This window comes from Crinia signifera, chromosome 8 (assembly GCF_055691185.1).
Source record: "Crinia signifera chromosome 8, ASM5569118v1, whole genome shotgun sequence".
Taxonomy (NCBI): Eukaryota; Metazoa; Chordata; class Amphibia; order Anura; family Myobatrachidae; genus Crinia; species Crinia signifera.
In genome coordinates, this window is record NC_139224.1 from 106677252 (window position 1) to 106704515 (window position 27264).

General features: G+C 44.3%; 2 protein-coding genes across 3 annotated transcripts in view; one reads left to right on the top strand and one right to left on the bottom strand.

Annotated features, from left to right (window-relative positions):
* LOC146026336 (glyoxal reductase-like) overlaps positions 1 to 19912 on the bottom strand; it is a 134450-nt gene extending 114538 nt beyond the window's left edge. The window contains exons 1-2 of one of the 2 annotated variants that reach the window (XM_083156928.1): positions 19707 to 19912; positions 19518 to 19602 (exon numbers count right to left, since the gene is read on the bottom strand). In XM_083156928.1, the coding sequence (XP_083013054.1) occupies positions 19518 to 19584 (67 nt within the window). In that variant the 5' untranslated portion in view covers positions 19585 to 19602; positions 19707 to 19912. The remainder of the gene's footprint in view (positions 1 to 19517; positions 19603 to 19706) is intronic. The other variant, XM_083156929.1, reaches the window with a different exon arrangement.
* DPH5 (diphthamide biosynthesis 5) overlaps positions 19852 to 27264 on the top strand; it is a 44307-nt gene continuing 36894 nt past the window's right edge. The window contains exons 1-2 of the mRNA XM_083156927.1: positions 19852 to 20217; positions 22212 to 22336. Coding sequence (XP_083013053.1) covers positions 20083 to 20217; positions 22212 to 22336 — 260 coding nt within the window. The 5' untranslated portion in view covers positions 19852 to 20082. The remainder of the gene's footprint in view (positions 20218 to 22211; positions 22337 to 27264) is intronic.

A 27264-nucleotide genomic window follows, 5' to 3' on the forward strand; every position in this document is an offset into this window, starting at 1 on the left:
GGCGATCCACGTCCCCCCCTTGTCGGGATTTCGGCGGTCGGGATTCCGGCGTTGGGATTTTGAACGCCGGGATCCCGACCGCCGGGATTTCATACTGCTTCCGAAATAGTATCTCCAAGGAGGAGAAGCAATAGAAGAAACTGAAAGAAAAAATACTCTCATCCAACATGCATACAGCGTGCAGGTTTGGCAAATAAAAAGAGAAGTGCTGGGAGGACGTACAGTGTCCCCTGTGAATTTGGAGAAACGGAGTTAACAGTGAGTACCAAATTACTCTTTTCTCCTACATCCAGCAGGGGACACTGCAGTCAACTACATTAGGGATGTTCCAAAGCTACCCCCACGGATGCGAGAGCGCTGAGTGTCCTGTAACACTGCCCGGCCAAATCTGGACGTGGACCTAGCAAAATTGTCAAACCTGTATAACTTAACAAAAGTATTAACTCATGACCGGTAGCCACCCGGCACACCTGAGACAGAGAGACACCTTTAGCAGCTGCCCAAGTAGCCCCCACCGAATGAGTGAAATGGGCTGACACAACCACAGGAAGGCTCTGTGAAGAATGACGATAAGCCTCTTGAATTGTTAAACAAATCCAGCAAGCCAATGATGTATACCACGATCTCTGCGGCCAGTCTGGAGCTACGAAGATTACGGATGCAGACCCCCTCTTGATTCATTTGAGTTGTCGAGGTAGAGGAAATGGACAGAATATGTACACCAGATTGTACTGCCATGGAATGGAAAAGGCCACTACGGCCACTGCCGCTGGGTCCTGAGAATGAGCCATATAGAGGGGAAGCTTGTTGTTTCGCCGAGACGCCATAAGATCTATCTGTGGAATGCCCCACCTGAGTCAGTTGGTTGAAAACCTCCGGATAATGAGTCCACTCCTCCGAGCGAAGATCCTGGTGGCTTAAATAGTCTGCCTCCCAATTCTCCAATCCTGGAACAAAAACTGCCGATAGACTGAGGGCATTGTGCTCTGCCCACAGGAGGATAGGACAGACCTCCTTCATTGCCCCACGACTCTTAGTGCCCCCTTGACTGTTCAGACAAACCACCACCATGGCATTGTCTGATTGAATTTGTATAACCTTCCATTGAAGAAGAGACGATGTGTGTACCAAAGTCAAGCGTATCGCTCTCAACTCCAACACATTGATGTGAAGCCGGGATTCCTCCCTGGACCATCGACGCTGAAAAGTATGACCTAGTGTCAACGCCCCCAAGCCCAGAGGGCTGGCATCAGTCGTAACTAAAGTCCAGTCTGAAAAGTGAAAGTCTGAATCGGCGACCCTGTAGGAGATGATCAGTATGGAGCCACCAGTGTGGAGTCAACCTTGTGTTCGGCTTTGACGTTATAATTTTGTGCATAAAAAGGTGATATCCTAACCACTGGGAAAGTAGATCCCATTGGAAAGGTCTGTATCGGAATCTCCCATACTGAAGGGCCTCGAAGGAGGCCACCATCTTCCCCAGGAGTCTGATGCACAGGTGAACTGACACCCGTGGCATACTCAGAAGCTGTCTGACCAAAGCCTGGAGAGACAAGATCTTGTTCATAGGAAGGAAAATACGTTGCTGAACTGTGTTGAGCAGCAACCCCAAGAAAAGGAGTCTCTGCGAGGGCTGCAGTTACGACTTCTGAAAATTTACAGTCCACCCATGTTGGATGAGGAACTGGTATGTCTGGAACTAATATGAAGTTAACTTCTCCCTGGAGGATGCTTTGAGAAAAAGTTTGTCCAGGTATGGAACTATGGGAACACCCTGAGGGCTGCTCCCATGCATGCCATTTTTTTGGTGAATACTCGTGGCGCTGAGGACAACCTGAAAGGAAGCGGCCGAAACTAATAATGGAGGTCTCAAATAGCGTTCCGGAGAAAACATTGGTGCGGTTCCCAGATTGGCACATGGAGATAAGCATCCCTGATATCTAATGACATCAGGAACTCTCCTGGCTCCAAACCAGCCACCACTGACTGAAGGTATTCCATTTTGAATCTGTGATATACAGCACTGAAATGATTCAAACCTTTTAAATTGAGGATAGGCCAAAAAGAGCCATTTGGCTTGGGTACCAGTAAAAGGTTTGAGTAAAAACCCTGACCCTTTTGATCCAGTGGTACTGGGACAATGACCCCTGACTGCTGAAGCTTTTGGATCGAAAACCACAGAGCATCCCACATGGCCTCTAACACCTGTGGTGAAAAACTTGCTTAGAGGAGGGAATGCACATTCCAGCCAATATCCCAATGATACAACCTGCAGAACCCACGAATCCCGCCATGCTTCCGAAAAGGCTAGAAGCTGTGCGCCCACCTGGGAATCCCCCAAGTGGTCCGTCATGCCATCAGCTTTTGGAAGGCTTTGGCTCCTGATGACGAGTGGTAGATGATGCAGGCGCGGCCCTGACTGCCCCTCGTCCTCGCCGGCCTCAAAAGGCTAGGACCGGCCCAGGCAGCAGTTTTTGCACTTATGGGTTCTGGGCTGCAAGATATTGCCAGTCTTCCATTGTATCCGGAGTTGTGACCTGCCTGTGGGCTGTCACCCCACCGTGCAGTAATCCTGGGGCCATCACCTCGCCATAGTCTCTGGGGGCCGTGACCACTCCGCCATTTCCAACTGGTCTCGGCCTCTTAACTCCATCCCAGGGGGCAATCATCTCTCCAGTATTCCTCCAGGGCCCGTTGCTGTGCCTCCCCCTGGGGGTATGTGAGCCCTACCAGGCAGCTGCAGGGAAGTTGAAAGGAAATAGGGTCCAACTTGCTCTTAAGACAAGTTGGACTAGTGTATGGTGGCATTAAGTTACATATGCAGGCTACAAAACATGTACAGTTTGTTAAAAGTCCCATTATCCATCCAAAGACTAAAGCTGAGTACACATATATACAATTGTCGGGCCGTTCTTTCGTTCTGGGTCGGACAGCTGTTCAATTGTATATGTGTGTATGCTGTCCCGTACGAGCGATAAACAGCAAAAAACTGTTGACCGTCCATACTCGGTCGGTCGACGGTTCTTTGCTGTTTAATTTTCATCCGACAGAACGGCCTCATATGTAAGTAGGTAAGTCCTGGAGGGGGGGGACCCCTTTATTGGGGAGGGGGGGGGGTCCCCACTTCCCCAGGACCCCTGGCCAGGCTGACCGGTCAGAGGGCTGAATGCTTTGGCCGCGGGACCTTATATAATAAGTGTCCCCCGGCTGTGGCATTACCCTGCTGGCTGGTTTGGCCTGGTGCTGGTTCTTAAAATACGGGGGACCCCTGGTCATTTTGTCCTCCGTATTTTGGGAACCAGCCCCGGACCTGGAGCCTGGGGCTGGTTTTAAAAAATCAGCGAAGCCCTATTTGTCGGGTTTCCTGATTTTTTAATACCAGCCCCGGCTCTTTCAGCCTGGTGCTGGTTACGGCTGTGGGGGGGACTGCACGCCGATTTTTTTTTTAATTATGCCCTAACCAAGCCCATTATGATAATTTTGGTCACATGTGATGTGTCAATAGCCCAAATCGAGACAGTGTGTACGGTGGTACAATCTTTTTCTTGCGACTGTTTGGACGGGAGTACATCAGACGTCGCAAGTAAAATTGTACAGGCGTGTCGGCTGTTGTTTGTGGATGGTCCGACGGGAGTAGGGTCGGCCGAACGGTTGCCAGAAATAGGGATTGTATAGATGTGCACCCAGCTTAAGATTCAGGTCCTGTCTATCAGCCAAAAATAACAGGCTTACAAAAATGGGACAGTTAGATACTGAATCTGCAATGTGACAGCTTAAGGTCGTGGTTCACAAACTGTGTGCCCTGGCACCCTGGGGACATTTGTAGGGGTGCCTTAGATTGGTGGTCCAGGCCCAATTCAAATGATGTATGGTCCATGTAACAGACAAAACCAGTGCTAGTGGCCGGCAATAATAAAATATGTGGACAAACAGGAGCTAATATTATCCCTCACCACATAATTGAATATAATGATGACATATAAATACAATTTACTTAATTTCACATTTTTGCTAAATTCTTAATAGGAAACTTAAGGCATAGTGGTTCCATGAATAAAATTATATTACTCAAGGGTGATGTGATGAATCATTGAGTGCCAACGTTGCTATAAGCAATATAAGTGTTGCTCACGGCTACTGTTATTTTAGTATAAATAAATACAAGTTTAGTATCCCTTATCAGGGCAGCCATCAGAGACGTCATCAGCAGCAGGGGACACAGTGGACATCGGGGGACCCCCAGGAGACCAGGTGAGTATGTAAGGTTGGTTTGTTCATACTTTAATACAGAATTTTTTCAAGACCCTCGAGTGCTAGTCTCTATCTGTTTGCCTATTTATATATATATATATATATATATATATATATATATATATATATGAATATATATACATATATATATAGATATCCCATACACAAGATGACGACCAGCACGACCACAGCAGGTGATGATGCGCCGGGTGCCCGCACAAAGAGAAAATAACCAATGTATACAGAGGTGCAGCAATCCAGGCTCCAAACTAACTTTTAATAGTGCAAATAGCAACATTTCAATGCCAGCATGGCATTGTCTTCAGGCATAAAACACAAATGAATCAAACATACCGTATTTGCCGGCGTATAAGACGACTTTTTCCCCCTGATAAACATGCCTCCAAGTGGGGGGTTGTCTTATACGCCAGATGCGCTTCATAGACATACATATAGCTGTCCCAAGGGTTACACTTTTATACATGTCATACACTCTCCTCGGCCCCCCTCCCCCCTTCTTATGCATACTTTGATACTTCACTGCAGAATGTGACAGGTGGTTAGACAGGGAGGACAGCGGCAACACTGACATGTCGCTTAAAAGAGATTTGAAGTATCAAGGTATGCATAAGAAGGGGGGGCTGAGGAGAGTGTATGACATGTATAAAAGTGTAACCCTTGGGGCATAGGCAGGGGGGACAGCGGCAGTACTGACATGTCTCTTATAAGAGATTTGGAGTTTCGAGGTATGCATAAGAAGGGGGGGCAGACGGCTTAGGCAGGGGGGACAGCGGCAGCACTGCAGGGAAGCTGCAGGTGAGGGGGGCTTACAACTTTATGTGGTGGGTTTTGCTGGGACAGGACAAACCTGCCCTGATAAGTTTGTCCTGCCCCAGCAAAACACACCACTCAAGGGGTTAATACTGGTACTACAGGTATCCATAATATGGATTCAAGGGCGGACCAGACAGCTGCTAGTGACATGGAGTGTGGAAGGTGTGCGGAAGAGGGAGTAGTCTTATATGGCGAGTATATAACAAACTCTATATTTTGAGTGGAAATGTTGGGGGTCGTCTTATAAGCCAAGTCGTCTTATACGCCGGCAAATATGGTACCTTAAATAGAGGTATTGATGTCTGTGATGTGTGGAGTCTCCACGAATGGCGTCCAGGGGGCACTGAGTTATATTTTCTATTTAAGGTATGTTTGATTCATTTGTGTGTTATGCCTGATGACAATGCCACGCTGGCATTGAAACGTTGCTATTTGCAATTTGCTATTTGCACTATTAACTGTATACATTATTTATATATATATATATATATATATATATATATATATATATATATATAATATTCTGGAACAAAGTAGCACTCCTCAGACTTCGTAGCAGGTAAAACTTAGTCCTTTATTTAAGGGCACCTTAAATAAAGGACTAAGTTTTACCTGCTAAGAAGTCTGAGGAGTGCTACTTTGTTCCAGAATATTGCATTGGGTTGTTGTATCAATCCTAAGGAGGCACCCCAGCAGGATACATAAGTGGAGAAAGTGAGTGCCGGTTTATTGTCCTCTATATATATATATATATATATATATATATATATATATATATATATAGAAAGTGGTTTCTCCAAGGTAGAGACACAGGCACTCGCCACTTTACCCAAAAATCACTCGAATTTTTGGTAAAAATAAATAAAGTTTATTACTCAAAAGAGCCAGCAAGACAAAGTGGTAAGACACATCACCAAACTCCGACGTTTCGGTCCGTCAATAATGGACCTTTATCAAGGAGCCTAATAGAGCACAAAACACAATGTAAACAACAAACAGAAGCTCACATATGTTTAAGTACTCAACAGTGATGTAACATAATATACAAATGCATGAATAAACTTACGTTTCAGGTGAGGTATAAGGTGCAGAAAAGCCATCAAGGGGCTGCATGCAAACCAGCATGGAGCAGCGTTGGTAAACACTGTAGAGCGCTGGTTTGGTTTAAATAGCCCCAGAACGGAAATTGGCTGCGCTGGGTCCCGCTAGATGTTCCGGTGACGTCACTTCCTGTGTGACGTTACCAGGAAGAGAGTTAGGGCTGGTGAAGCGCATAATGCCGGAAGGCGGAAGTAGCGCTTCCGCTGGTTGGAGCGCATCGTAGTGTATGCGTTCCAGCCTGTGGTGTAGGATGGGCTTGAGCCTGTGACGCCAGAGGCGTGTCCCCGATGGGGCTGAGAGTTGCTGAATGCTCCGTTCAGCACCCGGCGCAAAGGACAAAGTGGATAGTCTAGCGGGGATGACGTGCCTGTCCCTTGGTACGCATAACCCGGAAGTATGCGTTCCAAGGCAGAATGACAGAGAATGAAGTGAATATGCCTGATAGGAACGCAACAGACGGTGTTGTATGTTCCTGGGCATGGCGCTGATGGACGCTGGTGGGGTTACCAACAGTGCTGGTAAAAATAAGGACGTCGTGTGGGGATGCAACCTAATAGGTGTGCATTTCAACACCTAGCGCAGATGAGCGGGTCATCAGGTGACGGGGTCAATTGCAGAGGTCAATGCCTCATTAGGATCAAATTGAAGTATATTCCGTTCTATTTGGGGAAAAAAGAACTAAATAAACCAAAGACCATATAAGCAGAATAAAGAGAATAAATGGCAACTAATGTAGTGTATAAGGTCAATGCAACACCACTGTGCAATTTTAACATTAACACACCGGTGGAAAAGTAGTGCCGACTATACATAAGGAAGGGTGATATTAAGCTATAGGTGGACCCCAACAAGGGGTATATGAACGCCCTCTGTTGAGGAGGACACAGAGCAGAGCAAAAGAGAACAGAACACCAAAAAGGAAGACAAAAAGGAAGACAAAAAGGGACAAAGGTGTGGTGAGAACCATGAAATGTGACAATACAGGAAATGCTTATTTCAGAAAGATGTTAAGGGGGTTATTTTCATTGAGGCCCCTCGGGGCCAATGTCCCAAGTTCGAATATCCATCGGCTCTCCTTCTTTTTTAGTAATAGTCCACGATCACCTCCCCGTGGGGGAGGGGGGACCCAGTCAATCAGTCGACATCGTAGGCTAGCAACCTGATGTCCTGCAGAAAGAAAATGTCTAGGGATAGGTAAGTCTGTTTTGCCAGTTTCCAAGGCTGCACGAATAGAGTTCCTGTGGTTGGCCATACGTTCCCTGAACTTCCTGGTGGTCATACCAATGTATGCCAAACCACACACACACACACACACACACATTTTCCAAGAAATCTGCACTCTATTCCATATCCACTGGTAAGGAGGGTGCTCCTACTGATGATCAAACATCAAAGTATAGGGGAGATGAAAATGGCTCACCCATTTTTGAAAAATCTCAAAGAAGTTTTATTTGCATCAGGGAAACTGACATACCAACATCGACGTGACGTAACGTTTCGCTCTGTGATAGACCATCATCAGGATAAGGTACAGCCTTACAATCAGCAACTTCTGATGAGCAACCTGGCATCCATCCGTATTGAAACGTTGCCGAATAAAGATATTTATTGCACTATTTCTATGGTCTGGAGTGCCGCATATAGTTGCCTACCATCCTGCATTCGGCAGGAGACTCCCTGAAACAGCAGGTATCTCCCTCTCTCCCTCATTAGTCTAGCAATCTCCCTCATTCCCCCTAGCCCACATTACACTTTTACATTTTTTTGGGTAAAAAAGGAATGAGCGATAGATACAGTTATATTGAATCATTAGCAGCATTTCCCAGCACTTTACCAAGCATAGTAGCTCTTACTAACTGCTTTAAGGCTCATCTACATTTAGATATAAGTCATTTTAAAATATTCCTCTCAGATGTAGCAGTGCACACCCACGTTTCTAGGTGGCACATCTCTTTTTCACAATCTCTCCATATATGGAACTAGACACGCCCTATGGGTGGAGCGTGACATGCCAACACAATGGGGCTCCTTGTAAAATTCTATTACCAACTATAATCTCCCTGAAACTAGTTTTCAAAAGTAGGCAAGTATATATATATATATATAGTGAAATCTGTAATAATCCCTTATCCGAAATGCTCATGGTCCCAAGCATCAAGCATTTCGGATAAACGATACCCAACCTGTACAGCCAAGTCAATTAATTGAAGTTTAGTTAAATATTGCACCCAAAAAGAACAGTCACTATGAGCGATGCTGCCATTTTTAACAGATATTTTAAGGATCACTCACAGCAATGTTGGCACTCAACAATTTAGGAACTACTGGCTTAAGGTATGCTGTGCTGTGTTGCCTAATGAGTAGTGTTAAGGTGATGAAAGTGAAAGCAGGAGGGTGTGGTGGGTGAAAAACAAAAATAAGGTACAGAGACTAAAATTAGTTTGAAAAGTTTGAAAAGAGGAAACAAAGGTGAAAGGAAGTTACCATCTGAGGACCAATACAGTCTTCAGCAGGGATGCAAACACGTATGATGTCTGGCATTTCACCTGTAAGGCCCATACACACTGGAGTTGAAAGCAGCTCACTTTTGGTGTTTTGAGCTGCAAGGAAGGCCGTCCATCCCTGTGAAATTTGCTTGGAAAATCGCTCATTGCGTATGCACAGAGTGATTTTCAGCCCTGTGATTTTCACCATCATAGATGTGCATACACACTGGACAAAAATACCCATTGTGTATGCACCTTGCCTTTTTACTATTTGATAAAGAAGTCAAACAAAAAATGTGCAGTTTCTAAATCTTTTTCTGCAATGAAGCACATAGAAGGAGCCCCCTCTTGCAGGGGCGGATCCAGGATAAAATGACAGGGCGGGCACCATGATAAAAGAGGGTTTGGGTAGGGGCGATGTTAGAGGTGCCAGTGTACATGCTAAGAGAGCGGCAGAGAGCGGGTGGGAATGGGATTAAAATAGGCCCTGGCATTTAAAGTACGCAGGCCTACCATGCCGACAAAAGTGAAGGATGTAGTTCTGCGCGCGCCAAAGGCGCGCTCCAGAAAAGGGGGTGTGGCCACTCAACAGGGTGTCCTTGAGTGTAGTGTACAACACCATATACAACTTCTACACATTATGCAACAAAATACTAGACCCCGTTATACTTGCCCCTTACACATGATGCCAAATGGAATGAGCCAAAATTAACATAATGCCACATTGATTGTGTCAAAATTCACATAATAACATGGATTGAGCCAAAATTCACATAATGCCACACGGATTGAGCCAAATTCATAAAATGCCATACGGATTTAGACAAAATTCACATAATTCCACACGGATTGAGTCAAAATTCATATAATGCCACACGGATTAAGACAAAATTCACATAATGCCACATGGATTGAGCCAAAATTCACATAATGCCACACGGATTGAGCCAGAATTCACATAATGCCACACGGATTGAGCCAGAATTCACATAATGCCACACAGATTAAGCCAAAATTCACAATACGCTTCATAAACAGGGACATTGTCCACCAAAGGCGCACATTAAACATTTACACCATAATGTCCATTACACGTTAAGTTACACGCCATTATGTCCATTATGTATAATGCCAAACACCATAATGCCTATTAAAAATTATGCTACATAAGTGATGCTTATCTATATGCTCATTGCCAAGGGTTCCATGCTCATTGCCAGAGGTTCCATGCTCGTTGCCATGTGGGATTACTTGGTCATTGCCAAGGGGGAATACATGCTCGCTGTAAATGGGGGACAGCCGCCGCCAGGCAGAAGTGATAGTCACTGACAGTGTCAGAGCCTGGCTGTATTCAGAGCACTGCAGGTCCCGGTTATTTTAATTAATACCCCTTTCACACCAGAAAATGCATTCCCAGGTATGCCACCTACACTAGAAAATCTATATGCAAATACCAAAACTTAATTCTTTGCATGTGAAGTTATGGAGTGGCCTGTCAATCTTAAAAACATTGGGGGAAATTTAATAGGATGAGGGATTCAGAAAGTGAGAGATTTAGCAAGAATTCTCCAGGTTTTTTTAAAGCGGCAATCATTTACATTGCAAAACCAGTTTGATTTTGCAGTGTAAATGATTGCCGATTTAAAAAAAACTGGAGAATTCTTGCTAAATCTCTCACTTTCTGAATCCCTCATCCTATTAAATTTCCCCCATTGTGTCTACAAATTCCTTTTATACTTTAAGGTTTTTTTTATTCCATCTTAGTTAAATATTGAGACAATAACTGTAAAGGGCTTTAAGCATTAGAGGCAGCAATGGGATAAGGTCAGGATCTTGACATCTAGAATACCGACAGCAAAATCCCAGCAGTTAGAATCCAGATGGTAAATTTTGGTGTTAGGAACTAGGGAGATGGTTATGATTAGGCTGTGGGGGAGAATGAGGGACAGGGGACAGTCAGGGTTAGGCTGTTGGAGAGGTGGGTACATGGTAGGGTTAATACTTACTGGGATTTCTGTGAATCGTGACCGTTGGGGTGCTGCTGCCAGCATCCTCACCATAGGGATTTTGGCCCTTATTCAGATCTGATTGCAGTACAAATTTGTTCTCAAAATGGGAAAAACCATGTGCACTGCAGGTGGGGCAGATGTAACATGTGCAGAGAGAGTTAAATTTGGGTGGGGTGTGATGAAACTGAAATCTAAATTGCAGTGTAAAAATAATTCAGACGGGGCGTGGCTTGGCCGAGTTAGGAGAAGGCAGCAGCTTCCCTGCGCTCCCGTCATTTATCCTGTATAAAATCCTGTTTGTATACTTTTGGTAGATTTCCTACCTGTGTTGTCTGTGGGACATTGTTACCCATTGCTGAATGCCCCTGTTGGTGACACACGACAGCTTTTATCCATCGTTTTGACGGTGACGGCAGCTGTGGCCTACTGATACCACGGGACCCGGAAGCCGGAGCTCCCAGTGTTGAACTCATTCGTCCTGTATACGGCGACCTGCTGTGTGGCGCCCTGCTCTTGGGTGACTGTTGAGCCGGGGTTGTGCACGCTGGTGACCACTCCGGATTGTGTAGCAGGGAGAGTGGGAAGCGCTCTCAGCTGACACGCACTGCCGCAGCCTGCACGGAGGGAACTGGCGCTGACTTGCCCCGCTCACCTGTTCGCTGGACTGTGGCGTTCGCGGAGGGGCGCTTCAGATCCTGTAGCTGCTGGTTGGTGTGACCTGAAGCTCCCTGTCGATTCTGCAATAACTTCAGGTGAAGCTGTTTGGTGGCCCTGCGCAGTGAGTGGTGCCTGATACGGCGCACTTGGTGTGCTGGCGCCATTACTCCTGCTTGTATTACTGCTGACAGTAATTTGCTTTTGGGCTCCCTGGGCTAATTATATCCTGTATACCCCTGGTGGCATGCTAGCCATCACCATTCTCTTCTGACAATAGTGTTCTGCTACCTGAGATCACACCTCTAGACCTTTTTCTGTGAGACATTTTCTGAGCCATCTATGTGCTTAGTCAAGTATGGAATCCTCCTTAACACAAATTATACAAGAGATCTATGCCTCTTCTGATAGATTATGCAGGAAACTGGATGAGATACAGGGAGGTGCCCTATTCTCTCTATGTCCCCTGGAATGTCAAGATATGGCCACTATGGGAGTTATCTCAACACTCACAGTTCTTCTGATCTCTCCTGCTCCAATATCGAATAATGTATTACTGTGATGCCTGGAAAGGTGACCCATCCTCTCTATTTACCTTCAGAAGATGTGATATGGCAGATGTGAGAGATGAGTACATGTCTACTGATCCTGTGGCTTATCCTGATCCGGCTTTGAGTACCACTTTGGATCCATACCACTATGTCAACTTCTACAAGTTTCTATCTAATTGGTATATTAACCCTGTACATATCAGTGTTAACGCAGTCCACCCCCAGTCCTCTGCTATGTTAATGGAGATTACGTTCTCCTCCTGGACTTGTGTCATACGTGCTCCAGATACTATTTCAGTTGTCAATATGAGACTAGACCTACTTATAGAAGCCTCATTTTGCTTCACAACGAGACTGAAAAGTGGCCAGATTAGTGATCGGTCTACACTCGGACGCTGTCTCTGCTTATACATACCTCACCAATGTTAATTCTTATTATGTGTGTTCATATTAATATTCTGAGCTATAGAATGGACTTTTGTCCAGTTTTCCAACATGTTGCGCTACCTGTTTTTTCTTTATATATCCTGTCATATTATGCTGTATGCTGAAAAGAATAAACCAATTTGCTTATATGCTTGATTGGGGAAGGCTGGTCCTAACCTAACTTAAATATCCTGATACTTCTGCCCATGCTAACTATTAGTTATATCTCCTTTATACAGGGGAGGGGGGTGGCGATAGGATTAGATAGTTAATATAGTTAGTTGGGGAGGGGGGGGAAGTTGATGGGATCCAGGTATACCTAGGTTGGGGTTAGGTCATACAGGGGTGGGGTGTTACAGGGTGGTTTCTTTTGGGCTTTTGGGGGGGATTTTGCTTTGATAGTATAGAGGGGTTTAGCTCAATAACGATAATAATTTCTGCTGGTTTTTTTTTTTGCTTTGTTTTTTTTTATTTTTTTTATTGGGGGGTTAGTAATGGGACTGACGGTATTTTCTTTCTTTGTCTATCTCCTGGAAATATAACGACATATATTTGCCTAGCTCCGATTTAGTTAAATGCACTAGAAATGGTAATTCTGGATGTATTGCTGCACTCTTTATCACTTAGACTTATTTGCCCGAATGGCGCCTTCGGGCAATTGCTACAACTATATCCTTATTGTTGAGTGAGGTGAAATATTCCCAGTCCTGCCTGTTGTTCATTCAAACAATTCACCTGCAGAGGTATATTTTAATACCGAATGATTTTGTATAGCTATCCTTGGTGTGCATGTTATTGCTACTGTCATGTCCCAACGCTACATGTTCATCTAAAAATCTTAATAAAAATTACTTAATTTAAAAAAAAATAATAATTCAGACAGTATTTACCCTGCACAGAAACAAAATCACTCACACAAATCTAACTCTCTCTGTTCATGTTACATCTGCCCCACCTGCAGTTCACATGGCTTTGCCCAGGTAAACAGGCTAGGCCTAGAAGAGGAAAAGAACCTACCAAAATGGGCAATGATCTTTATTTTCAGTATCGCTATGGTAGTGATACTATACTAAACGTTAACCCCGATCTTCATAATTTAGCCTTTCACAATGAGCTACTCCTCTAATTTATGGATATGATCACTACCTTGATCTACAAAAGCAGTATTTTGGAACCTGAAACAGGCACAGACTTGCAGCTTAGGGCAACACACCACCTCCAACTTGGTGCTACCAACACCCCAAGAAATACAATGGATTGGAAAAGAGATGGAGTATTAACCCAGAGTCCCTAAACATATCAAACATACTACGATCCTTATAATAAAGTAGATAAAGTTGTCTCAATCCTCGTGGTTTTATTCCAAAACTTGTGTAAATGATCAGTTGACGGTGGTCCTAAATTGTATATCAATTACTATATGGAAGAAAACACAACCAATGTGTAATAATTTCTAAAGTAGTGTAAGATGTTTTAAAATTAGACGAGGATTTTCTCAAGAAGCATACCCAACTAACATAGACTGGCGAGGGGGACAGGCTTATAAAGGTATCTTTTTATAGTCAACGTACCTAAACTCAAATGTTAAGGATGGTGTAATATCCCATAAAGGTATCTATTTATTTATTTTATTATTATTTTTATTTTCTTATATAGTGCATACATATTCCACAGCGCTTTACAGAGTCCCAAGCTCCCCTGCCCCAGTGGAGCTTACAATCTATGTTCCCTACCACACGTACATGCACACACAGAAGGGTTAATTTATTGGGAGCCAATATCAGTATATTTTTGGATTGTGGGAAGAAGCCGGAGTACCCGGAGGAAACCCACACAACAACGGGGAGAATATACAAACTCTGCACAGTTAGAGCCATGGTGGGAATGGAACCCATGACCTCAATGCTGTGAGGCACTAATGATAACCATTACACCATCTGTATTGCCCCAAATATATGCAATAAAGAACTGCGTAACGATCACTCACTTCTTTCAAAATGTTGGTAAGCTCATTAAGTTATCTCTGTTTTTCCGGAATCCAGATAATTATAGATGCCGAACAATTTGAAAAATAAAAAGGAGTATTTTGTTCTCAATAAAAATACAAAAGCAGCAGTCCAGACAAAAACAGCAAAAAAATCCACAGGCATAAAAATAAAAGCATAAATAAAGCCAAAAAAAAAGCGAAGCTTACATCTAAAGTATGTAATACCCCTTTCACACCGCAGCTATAACCTGGTATTTTGCCTATTTTAAACCGCTTCAAAAAGATTACCGCTGCAGTGTGAAAGCACCAGTTTTAAATTACCGGTTCAAGAAAACCAGTAATTGAAAACGGTAAAAAAGAAGAATCCTACACGATTCAGATCCATTATTTTTGCAGTCTGAACGGGATGTGGGCAGCGCTATTAGCTCCCATCCGCCGCAGGGACACCACCGCACACTGCCCATTCACCGAACGGACTCCGCAGTCTCCCCAGCAATGCATGGATCCTGCTGCCCGGATCCCCGCGCCGGCAAATACCAGGGGGGGTATGACCCCACTGCCCGGTTCCCTGCGCTGACAAATACCAGGGGAGGGGAGGGGGGGAGACCCCACTGCCTGGATCCCTGCGCTGGCCAGCTACCAGGAGAGGGGGGTAGACTACGCTGCACGGATCCCAGCGCTGGCCAGGTACCAAGGAATGGGTGAAAACAGGTTAAATGTGAAAGGTACAAAAACGGTAATTAACCAGTAATATACAGTTTACAACATGTGATGTGAAAGGGGTTTAACTTGCTCTGACCCGTTTTAAGAAACGTTTCAAAAACCGGGTAACAGAAGTTTTGCAGTGTGAAAGCAGCATTAGCTACTCACACCCCTCACATCAACATGTTTTGGTCACAGAGACATTTGTCGAGCTGTTGACAAAAGTCTCTGTGACCAAAACATGTTGATATGCACAGTGTCTATCCACAAATTCATAGGGACAGGGGGCATGCCAGCAGCCCACAGAGCGCTAGTCATGCCCCTCACAGTGGTAAAATGGGGGACTGTCCTCACGGAAAGTGCAATGATCATAGGCCACGCCCCCTAATGTTGAGACCATGCCCCTAACCGAGAGGACACACCCCCTAATTTCAGGTTGGTCCTGCTTGGCATTTACAAACGTTTTGAGGTATAGTTAAACAGGAATCTTTACTACATCCAAATAGGAACACAATGAAGGTATACTGACATAAAACATATACAAGGCATATGTATACCAATGGCTAGAGGCCAGGTAGATTAATCAGGTGAAGGAAATAATAACAGGTCCAGGAAAGGAAATACTTAGAAAACAGAAACCAAACAATAATGGCAAGTTCAGAAAGCCGTCCATAAACACATGTAATGTTTTTAGAAGATTACTGGGAAGTGCTTCAGAGTCTAAATTTCAACTACTGCTTAGCAAATACTTAACGCAGCAACTTTATCAACCTTGCCAGAAACAGTAATTCCACAGGTCAGGAAACTGGTTTGTGAAGCAGATGATAACCAGAACCAAAACATGCACGAATGTCTGGAATGCAGGGGCTTGATGCAATAAGGAAAAGTGCTGTGGCCGCGGCTGCTAACCGTGGAGAAGGCGGTCGGGCGGTCCTCGGCCCAGCCAGGGGGGGCGAGCGGCCGCTGCATGGCTGAAATGGGCCGACCCACCGGGAAAAAGCCCGGTATCCCGGTGGGCCAATCCGCCCCTGTTTCTCGCCACTTCAAACATTTTTCGCCTAGGCAAACAATTGGTCCACCCTAAAGAATGGAGAAAAGTACAGATTTTTTTGTATAGGCAAAAAATCGGATCTAATTAAATAACCCTGCATGTGTGCAAAATCTGCCTGTAATGAGCAAAAACATGTTCACTGCAATCTGGGGAGATGTAACGTGTGCAGAGTGAGTTAGATTTGGGTGGGGTGTGTTGAAACTGAAATCTAAATTGCAATGTAAAAATAAAGCATAGAACCAAGAACCAAGTGGCGCTTAACTACGCAGAGACCACAAATGAATGAATAAAAAACACATTTATTAATGTAATACAATACAATACAAGGCTCTTGTAAAGCAGACAGAATTTATACTGCACAGATATGAGTCACCCAAATATAACTCTCGCTGCACACTCGTACTACATTAGCCCCACCTGCAGTGCAGAATACTTTTGCCCAGTCTAGAAAGATTTTGCTTTTGAGCATCTTAAGGTGCCCATACACGTTACAATTATTGTATACAACATTGTATGTGCAGCACATACTTTTTGTACTAGTTCTCATATCATCGCGAAACCGAGATGCGATATTGTATACAATAATTGTAACGTGTATGGGCACTTACTGAACAACGACCTTAGTGCGCCGGTAAAGAGGCAGTCCTATTTTCTTTCTTCTTCTCTTGAAGGAAGGCAAGTATGCTCACACTCCTATTTTCCTTCTGTCCCCTCCACTACACAGAAACTGCTCTTGGGCGATTCTATTGGTAACAAAATCCCCTTTTTACAACGGTCATCACTAATGTGATCAAACCATCATAACCCAAAAGTCCACAATAAAATCCATATTTAAACACTTGCAAATATCCAGTGGAGCTGCATCCTAAGACACAGCCAATGGCTTTGGTATGCCCAGAAAATGGGGTGGACACACCCAATTCAATGGAATGCTGCTGTTGTTGCCCCCAAACACTAGCAGCATATCAAGCGCATATCTCAAAACACTGAAGTTTAATGTAAACATAGAAATAGCGTCAGCCCTAAGGATGGCTACAGACCAAAAGTTCACCTGTTAAGGCTGTCATGAAGTACAGTAGGAAGGAGAAAATTGAGAATAGTGTGCACCCAGCTTTAGAGAAAAGATTGGATTGCATTTTTAGTTATTCTTAAGTTTTATTATGTTTCTTTGGGGGCCCATTTACTATTAAATATTTGCGGCTAATTCCCCGAAAACACCAGTTTTTGGGACTAGCCGCAAATATTAGGTATATCCTTAATGTTAGATGAGGGACCGCAGCAGGTATCTTCAATCCCTGCTGCGATACCTCTTTCCCCGCTCACAGCTGCATCACCCATAGGTTTCACAGGGACCCCTGCATCTGCAGAAACATACCGTACATCCCAGCGATAGGATCGCATATTGCAATACAATGGCAGTAGATCCTGCCCAGAACACATTGTAAATGTGATCATATGGTAAATGGGCCCCTTTGTCTGTTACTGCTTTTTTCTCTCTAGGAATTGTGCTGATTTAAAGGGAAAGATGATCTCTCTATTAGTACTGCAGCACATGCGGGATATTGTGTTTACAAATACCTGATAAATTGCCTCAAATATTCCCTGAATACTTTTGTATCGAATCCTTGATGAGTTTGACAGTTGTTTTTATTATCTGTCTATTCTCAGTCAATGTGTATATTCACTCCGTCATATCCCTCACCTCAGCGTCTGTCTGTTATTATGCTGCCCATACACTAGGGCGATATTGCACACAATCCTCGATTTCGATCGCATCTGTGTGATAAATCGAAGGGTTGTATGCACATCGAATGGGTCCCACGACGTGCGGGCCCCCAGGTCGCATCGAAAAATATTATTTGCTGCACATAATATTTATCGAATTGTATGAGCAATCGCATGTGGTTTTTAACCACATGAGACCGCTTGTAATGGGAACGATGGCCGGAGCACTGGCGGCGATTCAGGGAATCAGGGCCGGAGTGCTGGCAGCGGGTTCGGGGATCAGGGGCCAGAGCGCTGCCGTTTGGGTCGGGAAGCGGGGGACGGAGCGCTGGTGGCGGGTTCAGGGAGTGGGCTCCAGAGCGTGGCGTGGGTGGAGGGCTGGCGGTGGCAGAAATTGAAGGAACGGTACTTGTGTAGTTTACGGCGGCACTTTTCTGCGGATCGTAAAATCGTAAAAATCGCACACAAAATTTGCATACGATTTGCGTACAATTCGATCCGCAATGTGATTTAGCACACCATCACTATCCACATCAGCCCGAAGCATGGCGAGCACAGCGAGCCCCGCGAGGGGACACGGTATGCGTCCTCGCGACCTGTTCATACCCCCACTATCCACGTCGGCGTGGACTTGACTGTATAAAGTGTGGCGAGCAAGTGTGCCACCGAGCCCAAAGCATGGCGAGAACAGCAAGCCACCGAGCCCTAAGCGTGGCGAGCGGACGCGGAAAACGAGCCCAACGCGTGGTGAGGGGACACAGATTACTGGCGTGTATTCCGCATCCCCTCGCGGGGCTCGCCACACTTTGTGGGGGTGTGCTAAATCGCATCGCAGATCGAATCGGATGCAAATCGGATGTAAATATTGCATACAATTTGCATGCGATCCGCTGGGAAGTGCTGCCGTGAAACTACAAAAGTACCGAAAGAACTATTTAAAACACTGGGCGTCCCTCTAATTGGCTGAGAGAGCTCTCAGCCAATCAGTGCCCGGCTGAATGTGAGGCCTCTGATCGGCTGAAAACTCTCTCAGCCCAGTGTTTTAAATTGTTTTTTTTTTTCAAATTCTCCTGCTGCCAGTGAGCCCTGTCGCCGCCAGTGCTCCGTCGCCGCCAGCCCTCTGATGTGGCATTGCAGATGGCATGTGACATCGGGTGTTGAAAAAACCCCACTTGGGCACCACAAGATGCGATTGGATTGGATCTGATCGCATATGTGTATGGGCACCATTACTGTTTGTTCCCAACTTTAAAGCACAACAGAATAAATTGGCACTCTATAATGAACTGTTAATAATAATAATAATAATAGATCAGTTGATTTGCAGTTTTGCTGCACCATTTATCATTCGCAATGAGCAGCAGCGGCTGCAGCTCCCAGGCTTCAGCGCCAATAATGTAGTATAGGTAGGGGGGTGTGGTATAGCGGTCTGACGGGGTATTCCGACAGGTCAGTATCCCGATGTCGGAATCTCGACTGCCAGTGCTGACGGGGGGGGCTAGCGCAAAGAAGCCCATTGCAGGGCTTACATAGGGAAGGGGAGATTACAGCCTCCCCGTGTGGTCCGGACATGTAGCAGAAACCGGAATGGAACGGTCCAGACCACACTGGAGGCTGTAATCTCCCCTTCCCCATGTCCCTGGTGACAGCTATCACAGGCATTCCCCTGGACAAGACACCCCCTTACTTTAGATGTCATTCTTAACATAGAAAATCGAAAACATGACAAAGTGGACTTACCCAGCCCCAGAATAGGTATTTGGTGGCCGCTTGATAAAGCTACAGTGGGACATTTGGACATATCCATGTTCTTCCTTCAAGTTAACTGTACAACACAAAAAAGTATATCACGTTAGAAAACAAAGTATTTTCTCTTACTAATAACTGTAAGAGAAAACCTGGTGTTGACACTATTCCTCCATCTGTTACCTAATGCATCACTTTCCTCCTGACACAGAGGTAACCAAAGTGCACAGATCTCTCGTGTAAAAACTGTAAATGCATAACCCGGCCTGCCCTCATGAAAGATGGCCGCTCCGCCTTCTGCCTCTTAAGAACCCAGTGACAGTTGTAAAGTTGGCGGTGGATGCAGCGCTAGGAATACGGCTGCCACTAGCTAACATGGCGATCCTGATACGGAAGTGCCTGGATTCTGTTTGCTGCAGCCGTTTTCCGTTGTATTCGTAGTCCTATAGCTGTCAGCGTGGAGACAGGGGGGATTTGCATCATCAAATGGATACTGACATTTAGCATCTCTGTATATTAAATTCTCCTCTGCTAAATCAGGTATTGCTGTGTAAGGACCATGCTCTACCTCATAGGGTTAGGTCTTGGGGATGCTAAGGATGTGACAGTGAGGGGCCTGGAGGTGATCAGAAGCTGTTCCCGGGTCTACCTGGAGGCATACACGTCTATACTCACCGTGGGCAAAGATGCTTTGGTATGATTCAGGCTTTAATGTGTGTATGTCTCGCAGTGCTGTGTTTATAATGTGTGACTATTGTGAGAAATACACAAATGCATAATCTGCCATTTGTTTCTTTATGAAATCAATCAAATGGATGTCAGTACTGTGTTTTTGGTCTCATTACTATAAATACTTGTATTATTAATTGAGGATAGCTGCTGGAGGGCTGAAGCGAGATAGCATATTGACTTCACATCCCTGTTAAGGTGCCCATACACTAGTAAGATTTCTCTTCAGATCTGGCTGGTTGGAACAAAAACATGGTTATGGATGAATGACAGTTTTTCAGTTTTCCAGCATTTCCAAGCAAATGGTCAACTGTCATTTGCGCTCAACCATAACCATGTGTTTGTTCCAACCAGACAGATCTGCAGATAAATCTGCGTGTGTATGGCCACCTTTAGACTTCGCTACATGGCAATTTGCAGGAGCCTTACAAGAGCAGGGTAGGATTGGCCCACAGGGGTGCAGGGGAAGTCCCCAGCGGGGCCCAACTCCTCCTCTAGAAACAGGTTCTACACTGTGCATTTGCATTATACATATTTTACCGTATACTGTACAGGACTAGGTGTATTCTCCCCAGTGCCTTTCTGTTAATACCAAATAAAGTGACACTGTGGCCTGGGTACCACGCAATATAATATATCAAGCCAGCGATTCCAGAGGCTCATTAATTGAGAAAAGCAGCTGCGGGTCTGATTTCAGGACTTTTATTGCATGTTAACCTTTTGTTGGCATATAAGGGTTCGTTTAAAACCGGACTAATCAGTGAACTGTTTTGGGCGCATGGTTTACTTTTTTTTTTCTATCTATCTATCTATCTATCTATCTATATATATTTAGCAAGGGTGCCAGACCATGTCCTCTCTATTGCTAGCTAAGCCTCTGTGACAGCTGGCCACACCCCCTCCTGAAGACTAACCACACCTGTAAACATGGGCCCTTACCAATAAATTATCGCAGTGGTTCCTCTGTGCCCTAGTGTGACATTGTACAAGAACCCCACACATTGCCTTTGATGATCTTCCAGAAGGATACACACATGAAATGGCAACATTGCTCTCACAGTGTATTAGCTTACTGCTGCTCATCTAATATGTGTTATACCATATGTGGTCAGAGATCGTTCCCTGTCATATATGCAATATATGTCTCTTGGTTCACACAACTGTGGGATAGTTATACCCCTTTTACACAAAAAATACTGGATCCGACCTGGTATTTGGAACACCGTTCCAAGCTAGGTCAGATCCGGGATTTGTACAGTTTACACTGCGGTGCCGACCCGCAATGTAAACAGGGGAGGCACTTGGAGATGACATCATCTCCAAGCGCCGGGACCGCCGATCACAAAGGTAAGCTGCCCCTCCCCCATTCCACGAGGCGAATGGATGCCGCACACAGGCATCCTTTGACCACCTCCCTGCCTCTGCTGCTGTACAGCAGACAGCAGCAGAGGCTGTGTGCTCCCCCGCCCAACCCCAATACTGAATGCAGGATTCTGCAGTCCGGAGGTTTGGCATCCCCAGATGACCCGGCATTCCCGTTTACACTGCCCACTACCCAGGTCCTGTCTGTGTTCCACCCTGATCAGGACCTGGGTAGAAGTCCCATGTAAATGGACATGGGTTGACCCCTTTTATACCCCCGCTGACCCGTGTCCACAAGGGAAAAACCTGGGTTTTTGCGGCGGTGTAAAAGGGGTATGACACTTCCGGTACTAGCTCAGTAAAGGTCGCAACTGGATGAACTGTGGATATCACATGTAACAGTATCAAGTAGGAGCCATTAACTCCCTTTCTCCTCTCTGTGAAAGTAGAATGAGACCAAACTGTAATCCTTAAGGAGGGCCACCTCTTGCTCTTCGTTTCTGTAGACCCCTACAAGGGTTTAGAGAATGAGAATGCACACGGAATGCTACTCTAAAGGATCAGACCAAGTAAAATCCATCTGTTTAAATTGCACAGGAGGAATTCTATGGCCGGGAGTTGATCCTTGCTGATCGGGAGACTGTAGAGCAAGAAGCGGATGAAATCCTACAAGATGCTGCTGTTACTGATGTAGCCTTCTTGGTGGTTGGTGATCCTTTTGGGTAAGTGTTAAACTAAAAATTATAAGCAAGCTTCTAAATAGCTATGTGTTGGTGATCAGCACAGTAGGGGATGTGGTTTTGTTTGGATTCCGCACTAAGTTATACCCACTCGGGATGGGGGGATCAAGGGAGATCCCTGCCTCCCGCGCTGGGGTTCGGCTTGAGTCGCCTAGTACCAACTATGATCTATGTCTATATACCAATTGGGCAGACACTAAACGGTTGGTGGTGCTCCCTAGAGTCCGAGTAAACGATTAGATAGGAATGGGGAGAGAAAGAGGACTCTGTTTTTGGGGCACTCTTATGATATGATAGTTTGTAAAATAAAACTTAGCTTTTAATTCATAATTTTAAAATATATATAGAGGGCTTTGATTCTTGGACAAGGTAGCCTTATAAGTTCAAAATCTATCACCAGTCTTGCAGTGAGCTCTTATAATATATGCTATGCGCTGGAGATTTTGATAAGAAATTCAGATTGGTTCCACATTGGAGCCAATTTGAATTGGTGATGTGCGCCTAGTGAGCCTTGCGGCCGATTATAGCTAGGGCACGTTAGAGGCGATATTTTTGGGGTTTAGAGGGTTAAATTCCCTATTATTATGGAGACTGCTAGTTGGTTGCAGTACAGTATTTTTGCACAATAAAATTGTGCTTGAGTAATCACTTATGCATGTAGTGTAGACTTATATTGTCTCTGTCGACTTAAGGCATGCACTGCTTAATTATGCGCTGTTTATTGTTTGGCTGAAAGTTGACACACAGTATTTATGTTGGCACCGCCATAATTTGTCTAAGACTAATTTCAGCTTAAATCACCCTTCAGCTTAAATCACTGCCCTAAATTGGGCTTAACACAATTAAACTGACTGCTGAGCACATATACCGAAAAAGTACTCTGCTTAAGACACTGCCCTAAATTGGGCTTTGCACAATTCAAATGGCTGCTGAGTACATAAACAGAAAAAGTGCTCTGAGATCCGAGCTTCAGCTCTTATAATATATGCTATGCGCTGGAGATTTTGATAAGAAATTCAGATTGGTTCCACATTGGAGCCAATTTGAATTGGTGATGTGCGCCTAGTGAGCCTTGCGGCCGATTATAGCTAGGGCACGTTAGAGGCGATATTTTTGGGGTTTAGAGGGTTAAATTCCCTATTATTATGGAGACTGCTAGTTGGTTGCAGTACAGTATTTTTGCACAATAAAATTGTGCTTGAGTAATCACTTATGCATGTAGTGTAGACTTATATTGTCTCTGTCGACTTAAGGCATGCACTGCTTAATTATGCGCTGTTTATTGTTTGGCTGAAAGTTGACACACAGTATTTATGTTGGCACCGCCATAATTTGTCTAAGACTAATTTCAGCTTAAATCACCCTTCAGCTTAAATCACTGCCCTAAATTGGGCTTAACACAATTAAACTGACTGCTGAGCACATATACCGAAAAAGTACTCTGCTAAAAAAAAGCCCAATTTAGGGCAGTGTCTTAAGCAGAGTACTTTTTCGGTATATGTGCTCAGCAGTCAGTTTAATTGTGTTAAGCCCAATTTAGGGCAGTGATTTAAGCTGAAGGGTGATTTAAGCTGAAATTAGTCTTAGACAAATTATGGCGGTGCCAACATAAATACTGTGTGTCAACTTTCAGCCAAACAATAAACAGCGCATAATTAAGCAGTGCATGCCTTAAGTCGACAGAGACAATATAAGTCTACACTACATGCATAAGTGATTACTCAAGCACAATTTTATTGTGCAAAAATACTGTACTGCAACCAACTAGCAGTCTCCATAATAATAGGGAATTTAACCCTCTAAACCCCAAAAATATCGCCTCTAACGTGCCCTAGCTATAATCGGCCGCAAGGCTCACTAGGCGCACATCACCAATTCAAATTGGCTCCAATGTGGAACCAATCTGAATTTCTTATCAAAATCTCCAGCGCATAGCATATATTATAAGAGCTGAAGCTCGGATCTCAGAGCACTTTTTCTGTTTATGTACTCAGCAGCCATTTGAATTGTGCAAAGCCCAATTTAGGGCAGTGTCTTAAGCAGAGTACTTTTTCGGTATATGTGCTCAGCAGTCAGTTTAATTGTGTTAAGCCCAATTTAGGGCAGTGATTTAAGCTGAAGGGTGATTTAAGCTGAAATTAGTCTTAGACAAATTATGGCGGTGCCAACATAAATACTGTGTGTCAACTTTCAGCCAAACAATAAACAGCGCATAATTAAGCAGTGCATGCCTTAAGTCGACAGAGACAATATAAGTCTACACTACATGCATAAGTGATTACTCAAGCACAATTTTATTGTGCAAAAATACTGTACTGCAACCAACTAGCAGTCTACATAATAATAGGGAATTTAACCCTCTAAACCCCAAAAATATCGCCTCTAACGTGCCCTAGCTATAATCGGCCGCAAGGCTCACTAGGCGCACATCACCAATTCAAATTGGCTCCAATGTGGAACCAATCTGAATTTCTTATCAAAATCTCCAGCGCATAGCATATATTATAAGAGCTCACTGCAAGACTGGTGATAGATTTTGAACTTATAAGGCTACCTTGTCCAAGAATCGAAGCCCTCTATATATATTTTAAAATTATGAATTAAAAGCTAAGTTTTATTTTACAAACTATCATATCATAAGAGTGCCCCAAAAACAGAGTCCTCTTTCTCTCCCCATTCCTATCTGATCAGCACAGTATAAAGAGCTCATGAATGCTGCAGGCAATGTTGAAATGGATGCAAAGTAATTTTACCTTAGACTATCTCCATCAAAATGCATATAATTGACTTTAAGGGGGGTACGCAATCTGGGATCACGGCTGTCGATCCCCACCGACAGCTGTGATCTAGGCCTGTTTGCGGGCAGATCGACTGCATAACGACAGGCGGGATTCAATGTCCCGCCTGCCGATGGGCCCAAAGTGGGCGTGGCCGTGAAAACGGCCGTGGATTGTCGATCTACTGCCCGGATAACGACAATCCACGGCCGGTATTGGCAGAACGGGGCCGACAGCTTCTGAAGTCGGGCCCGTTCTGCCGTGATCCCACATCAATGCTGTCGTTAATGACAGCATTGAATAGGGAGCCGCCGCTATTTCCCACGTCGGAAATAACGGTGGCACATTGCATACCCCCCTATGAATGTGCATTTAACATTAACAACACTTAATATCTGGGTACAGAAGACCTAATGTTTTGTAGGTGTCAATTCATAATCTGAATGGAAAAGCTTACAGTCGCATCTCCGTTCAGGGCAATGTTCCCTCTAATTTTATGAACGCCGTGTGCGACTAAAGATTTTGGCTGTGCAACTTTAGAGGGAAATTAAAATTTTTGTGCGTCACTTATATATAACTGGAAAATGACATTCAGCATTTATTTTAACTTTACTTCAAAATTATATTAAACATTTAAACATTCAAAACACAGCACACAATGTAGATAATGGGTAAAACACACATTAATTGAGTCCACAACTGCAAAAAGGGACCACTGCTGCTTTGTGCGCTCTGTTGTAATGTCTGTGCGCACGCTCGTCGAGGTGTGTGCGCACAGCTTAGAGGGAACACTGGTTCAGGGGTATTTTTCTGTATTTTCAGTGCACATGTGAACCACATGCATACATAATGAGTGTCCGGTCGATTGTGATTGCAGCCCTTCCCTGCCTATAACTTATAAAAAATGGAGTTGTGAGTGTTAAGCAGAATATGAATATATTAGGGGAATGGAGAATTTAAGCTACGGGGAGAGATTAAGCAATTTGGGACTATTTACATTAGAAAAGAGACGTTTAAGGGGGGACATGCTCAACATGTACAAGTATATCAAGGGCCAATATAAGGAACTGTCACACACCCTATTTTCTACTAGAAAGGAATCTAGGACGCGAGGGCATGAGTATAGATTAGAAGAAAAAAGATTTCATTCAGCTAGTAGAAAGAATTTCTTTACGGTCAGAACAGTCAAACTCTGGAACTCTCTTCCCAGAGAGGTGGTAATGGCTGGCTCATTAAATGCGTTCAAGGCAAAGTTGGACAAACATTTACTGGAGAAAAACATCCATGGGTACAAATAAGAAATATAATTTGTCTGTAAAATACCAGAACCTACCAAATCAGCAATGGATATCTATACCAGGTTGAACTAGATGGACGCAAGTCTTTTTTCAGCCTTACCTACTATGTAACTATGTAGTCATTATTGTCGTAGGGTGCGAGTTGTGTGGCGCGGAGATATTTTGGTGATATCGACTGTTGTTTAAAGTGACACTAATTTAAAAGGCAGCACTACCTGGTTGTGCTTTTCAAATTGGTGCCGCTTTATATCTACAGCTGAGGTCGCTGTAATCAATCTGCTGCATACAACTCACACCCTAATACATAAATATATAGTGTTAACATATTACAATGTAAAAGTGTAAAAACTGTGACAAATGGCCTTGTTTTGAGTTGCCCGCTGCTGTGTCATTATTTGCATCTGTGACTTTATACTAATGCCATTATCAGCCCTTCTCCTGTTTGGAAGTACAAGGCTTAGGACGCTCACATTGTCTATACTTGCTGTAATATCACTTGATGCCTCTTTAGACTACACCATCAGTCGCTCCATGCAAACTTACCAACCCTATAACAGGTGCAGATTTTCTGTCTGGGGATCAGATGTATCAAGCTTCAAAAAGAGATAACATGGAGAGTGATAAACAACCAGACAATCAGCTCCTACCTGTCATTGTTTAAACCAGGCATGTTCAACCTGCGGCCCTCCAGTTGTTGTGAAACTACACATCCCAGCATGCCTTGCCATAGTATTGCTATTAGGGAATGCTAAAACTATTGCAAGGCATGCTGGGAACAGCTGGAGGGCCGCAGGTTGGACATGCCTGGTTTAATCCCAGAAGTTAGGAGACGGTT